Source organism: Dermacentor silvarum, chromosome 10 (genome assembly GCF_013339745.2).
Source record: "Dermacentor silvarum isolate Dsil-2018 chromosome 10, BIME_Dsil_1.4, whole genome shotgun sequence".
Classification (NCBI taxonomy): domain Eukaryota; kingdom Metazoa; phylum Arthropoda; class Arachnida; order Ixodida; family Ixodidae; genus Dermacentor; species Dermacentor silvarum.
The window spans coordinates 138588990-138594268 of NC_051163.1; the positions used below are offsets into that span (position 1 = coordinate 138588990).

At 53.8% G+C, this 5279-nt stretch overlaps 1 protein-coding gene across 1 annotated transcript; it reads right to left on the reverse strand.

The window, feature by feature from the left end:
* Nucleotides 1-407: 407 nt before the first annotated feature.
* On the reverse strand, nt 408-4480 carry LOC119466167 (RNA-directed DNA polymerase from mobile element jockey). Its single transcript, XM_037726663.2, has one exon. The coding sequence runs from the start codon at nt 3925-3927 to the stop codon at nt 436-438; it is 3492 nt and encodes a 1163-aa protein (XP_037582591.2). The 5' UTR covers nt 3928-4480; the 3' UTR covers nt 408-435.
* Between the last annotated feature and the right edge of the window lie 799 nt (nt 4481-5279).

The window sequence follows — 5279 nt, forward strand, 5'->3', positions numbered from 1 at the left end:
CATTTTTCTGATGCAATTTACTTTTAAACATTTATTACGTTCAATAAGGCACTTGCGCTTGGTAGGAAGGCCTAAAAGAATGAGGATGCATGGTGCAGTTCCGCACACATTCATGCGCGCGTGACTTACGCCGCTTGTGTCGGTGTTGCTTGTGTAACGTCGGCAACATCTTCGCTGTGCATCCACTTTCAAAGGGTGGAATGGAGGCGGACTTTTTTTTACTTTCGAATTTATTTTGTTTGATTTTTTCTACATTTCTTCCTCCATAGCGATTAACGAGGCGAAGTTACAACGCAGGCGAGAGCTTGCGCGGACAAACGAACGCGCGGATAACGCAGGCTTCCGAGAGCGAGGGTGACATGGCGTCACGGCGATGCCCTCTCCCGTCACGCAAGAGAGAGAGAGAAAAGACTTTATTCGAGGTCAGACTAAGACCTATAGATATTCCTCCGCCAGGAGGACCATGGCCAGCTGGTCGGCGAAGGCCGCCGACGCCAACCACACCCGCCAGTGGGGAGGTGGGGGGTTAGGGTAGTGAGGGGATTGTAGGGCTGCCGGGCAAGAGAAAAGGATGTGCTCTACATTTGCGTACGTAGAGGGGCAGTTGGGACATGAGGGGTCTGAGCGGTAACGATAAAGGTATAGGCGTGCTGGAGTGATCAAGGTGTTGAGCTGGATGGCCCTGAGGGTGCGTACTTGGGCAGTGGAGAGACGAGGGTGTGGTGGCGGAAGCGTCTGCAATGAATGCCGGAGGTGTTTGTAGTGCTGCTTCAGAGTTTTCTTATAAAAGTGTGCCTCGTCCGCTATGGGCGGGCAAGGCCAGGGGATCGTCGGCGCCCGGCTATTAATCTCGCGGGCAAGCTCATGAGCGAGCTTATTGCCGATAATCCCCGCATGACCTGGCACCCACACCACAGTGACCAAAGCAGGGGAGAGAAGGGAGAGAGCGTCAGAAAGGTCGTCATGAAGATTATCGGGAAGTCTGTTGTCGCGAAGAGCCCTGATTGCCGCCATGGAGTCCGAGCAAATGCGATACCGAGGAGAGGGAGGAAGAAGGGTTAGTTCGTGCGTTGCGTGAACGATCGCGGCCAATTCAAGGGATAGAGAAGAAGTAGGAAGTGAGAAGGGGCCAGCGGTGGAAGTGATGGGAATGCCAAGGGGGGTCGGCATTGTCACACAAGCAGTGGAGCCATGAGTTTGGTAATACGCTGCGTCGACGTAGCATGTGAAAGTGTCCGGTGGAAAAGGGTCGTGGAAGTGAGCGCGGGCTTGTCGTCGTCCCTCATGAAGATGTGGGGTCATATTAGAGGGAATAGGGGCACAGCGGAGATTGCTGGGAAGAGGTCGTTGAGGAGTGTACAGAGGAAAGTCAATGGGCCGGATGCCAGCCCGCTGCAGTAGCCAATGACCCTGCGCAGAGCTGGATAGGCGGCCAAGTTGTCGATCCCTATGGAGGCACAAGAGCTCTGCAAGGGGAAGAAATAAGCCTGTTGCGTATAGTTTGGCTGTGGATGCGTGTGTCGGAAGATGTAGGGCAGCTTTATAGAGAGTGTTTAAAGCCGATTGAATGCGATGCATTTGCGTCTGCGTAAGTGTGCAGTATGGCAGGGAATAAAGGATTTTGTTCAAGGCAAAAGCTGTTACAAGTTGATTGGCTCTGCATTCGTCGAGACCACCGCGCCGCCTGACCACTCGTCGGACTAAGTGAGTTACTTGGTGGCAGGTGGTGATCGTGGACTGTATTGCGCGGCTGAAAGAGTGGTCTTGGAGGGGAAAGCCTAAAACCCGGCAGGATGACGTGCGGGGGATGGGAGTACCGGGGAGAGTGAGATTAAGGAGGGGGTTTACTGACCGTTGGTACTTTGTAGCGGAAAGGAGCAGCAGCTCAGATTTCTCTGGAGCTGCTTGCATACCAGAGCGGGAAAGGAATTCGGAAATGAGGTTGAGGCCGGATTGTAATGTGAATTCCACCTCCCCCGGTGAGCCGTGAGTACACCAAAGGGTTATATCATCAGCATAGAGAATTGACTGTAGGTGCGGAATCTCCGACAAGGATTTTGCGAGAGGGGCTAGCCCGAGATTAAAGAGGGTTGGAGAGAGCACATCACCTTGAGGTGTTCCGCGGGTGAGCGCGATGGGCGGGGACAACGTGGTCCCGAGTCGGAACTGAGCTTGTCGAGAGCGGAGAAAAGAAGAAACGTAACAGTAGAGTCGGGATCCACAGCCGGTGTCTTCGAGGGGGGAGAGGATAGCGTCATGAAGTAAGGTATCGAAGGCCTTGCGCACGTCCACAGTGACAAGTGCGTGAACTTGACACCTCGAAGGTTGAAAGAAAGTTTCCTGGAGAAGGAGAAAGAGGTCTTGAGTAGACATGTGGGGGCGGAAACCAATCTGATTGTGCGGAAGGAAGTGAGTATCGTCGAGAAGATCCGTAAGACGTGCGAGTACCATGCGTTCCATGGTTTTCCCGACACAGGAAGTAAGTGAAATGGATCGCAGGTTGGAGAGTGTGGCGGGCTTGCCGGGCTTTGGTATTAGAGTAATGATGGAAGAGGTCCATTCATCGGGAAGAGTGCCGTTGGCCCAGTGTTCATTTATTTTGTTTAAAAGAAATTCTTTATCCGAATCAGGCATGTTCTTCAACAGAGAGTAAGTGATGTGGTCCGCACCCGGAGTGGTACCAGTTTTGTTTTGAGCCAAAGCTCGTTCTAGGTCCGGCAGAGTGAAGGGGCTGTCCAAACCGCTATTGGAAGGCCCTGTGTACTCAGGGTACAGGGAAGGAAGTGGAGGAGGGATGTATATATCCGTGACCTGTTGAAGGAGGGAAGTAGCACCATGCTCGGAGAGATGCTTTTGGATTGTGGGGAGAGGAGCAGGTTGAGGGCCAAGGAGGGACCGGAGGATCAACCAGGCTGATTTAGTCTGGAGGGAAGAGTTGATAGAATCGCATATGCGATTCCAATTTGTTGTCTCAAGGATGGAGCAGTGAGTTAGTATGTCAGTGTTGAGTATGTCTAATGTATGTCTAAGCTGGATGTTGTTAGGTTGGGTGCGGATGCGACTAAGGAGGCGTTTACGGCGTCTCCAGAGACGCATGAGGTGTGGGTCAGCGTGGTCCGACGGGGGGTTAGCTTCTGTAGTGGTGGTGGTCTGCGACCGCGTTCGCCGTAGCGAGTCCACCCACACATCATAGTTGGGAGTTGACTCCTGGACTCGCAGGCGACGAAAGAGGTGCCAGTTGGTCTGGGTGATGCGTTTTTTGGGTTTGTGAGTGAGTGTCAGTTTAATTTCAATTATGTGATGGTCGGATAGGAGGGTGTCCGGAAGGACTTGCCAAGTCTCTGGAGGATTGTGGCCATGGTGAAAGGTGAGGTCAGGCGTTGTATGACGTTGTTTTGCGTTTCCGTCTCGTGTGGGTGTGTCTGGTGTATTGATGAGTGTATATGAGTGCTGCATAGTGTGTGCGTGAAGAAGGCGGCCAGGGCGCAGAGTGTTTGGGTAACCCCAGATGGTATTTGGGGCATTGAAGTCTCCGCCAAGAATAATGTCACGGTGTTTTCGAAAGGATCGAAGAAAATGAAAGAGAGGAGAGAGAATTGTGGTAGAATTTGGGGGATTATAGACGTTCACAAGTGTGAGAGGTGGGTTCGGGGGGTCTGGGTAATACGAAATGGCTGTTACATATGGAAGTAACGTGGATGGAACATCTTCCACTTCATAAGCGATATCCCGGCGAATATAAATGGAAGACAGCGGCGCGGCGGGGTCGGCGTGCAGAGCTCGGTAGCCTGGGATGTTTTTGGTATGCCTTGTTTCTTGTAGTAGGATAAAGTGAGGTAGTGTGGTTTGCGTAAGGAGCCATTGCTGTAAGGGGGTGCGGTTTGTGGAGAGGCTACGGCAGTTCCACTGAATTATTGTGATCGCCATGATGCTTGTTATTGGAAGGGTTGGGTGGAGCGAGAAGGGTGGCGGGCTTAATTTTGGGGGCTAGGCCTACTGACGCAGCGGGTATGGGGTGGGTGCGCTTGAAGGGGTGGTTCTTGTCTTCCATAGGGCCTGGGGCGTCATTAAATGCTTTGTTTATGGTGGAGTTCAGATTGTCAAGGGACTGTGTGAGGTTTGAAATGAGCGTCTCGAGGTTGGAAATACGTTGGTCTTGTGCCTCGATACGTTTTTGTTGCATCTCAACGAGGGATGTCAGTGCGGTTACGCGAGAGGTAAGCTCCGTCAGCCCCAGCTCCAGCTGTTCAACGCGGCAGGGAGAGGGGGAGGTTGTGGGTGCGGGTGCGGGAGTCGTCGGCGACCTTACCTGGTGTACAGGTTTCTGCAGGGGTGAATCTTGCTTCACCGGAGCAGGCGTGTGGTATTCCGCAGGCTTCGGTTGTGCACTCGGTGCTGGTTGAATCACAGGGGTTGGTGACACCTGGGTCAGACGCGGGTGCTGGCCCCCCCACTGGGCATGTGTAGGCAGTAGGCTTGACGAGGCGCGCATCTTGGGTATAGCTCCGTCAGCCCCAGCTCCAGCTGTTCAACGCGGCAGGGAGAGGGGGAGGTTGTGGGTGCGGGTGCGGGAGTCGTCGGCGACCTTACCTGGTGTACAGGTTTCTGCAGGGGTGAATCTTGCTTCACCGGAGCAGGCGTGTGGTATTCCGCAGGCTTCGGTTGTGCACTCGGTGCTGGTTGAATCACAGGGGTTGGTGACACCTGGGTCAGACGCGGGTGCTGGCCCCCCCACTGGGCATGTGTAGGCAGTAGGCTTGACGAGGCGCGCACCTTGGGTATAGATGAGGGACTGGAGGGTTTTACTGGGGGTTGTGACGTGTTCAGACTCTTCCACTGCTGTCTGTGTAGGAGGCGCTGCTTCTTGGCCGCGTTGGCGCAGGCTTCATCCCGTTGCATCCGAACTGGGCATATTTCTGCAAAGGGAGTGTGATGGCCTTGACAATGAAGACACCATGGTGAGCAGGAATGTGGTTCATCAGGCTGGCTGATGGGTGTGGAACAAGTGGGGCACAGGCGCTGGTTTCCGGGGCAGGCACACGTGCGATGTTCATATTGCAGGCAGATAGTGCAATGATGGGCCCGGGGCTTATGGGGACGGCAGCGGAATTCGAGTCGTTGGTAGTACACGGAAAATGGAACGTGCATGCCGGCGAAAGTGATCAGGGCGGAGTTCGTATTTCCCATGCGGCGGGCCAGTAGGATGTCGGCTTGATAGCTGTCTAAATCACGCAGAAGTTCTTCTTGGGTAGCGTCAGGGGCAATTCCGTGGATAACCC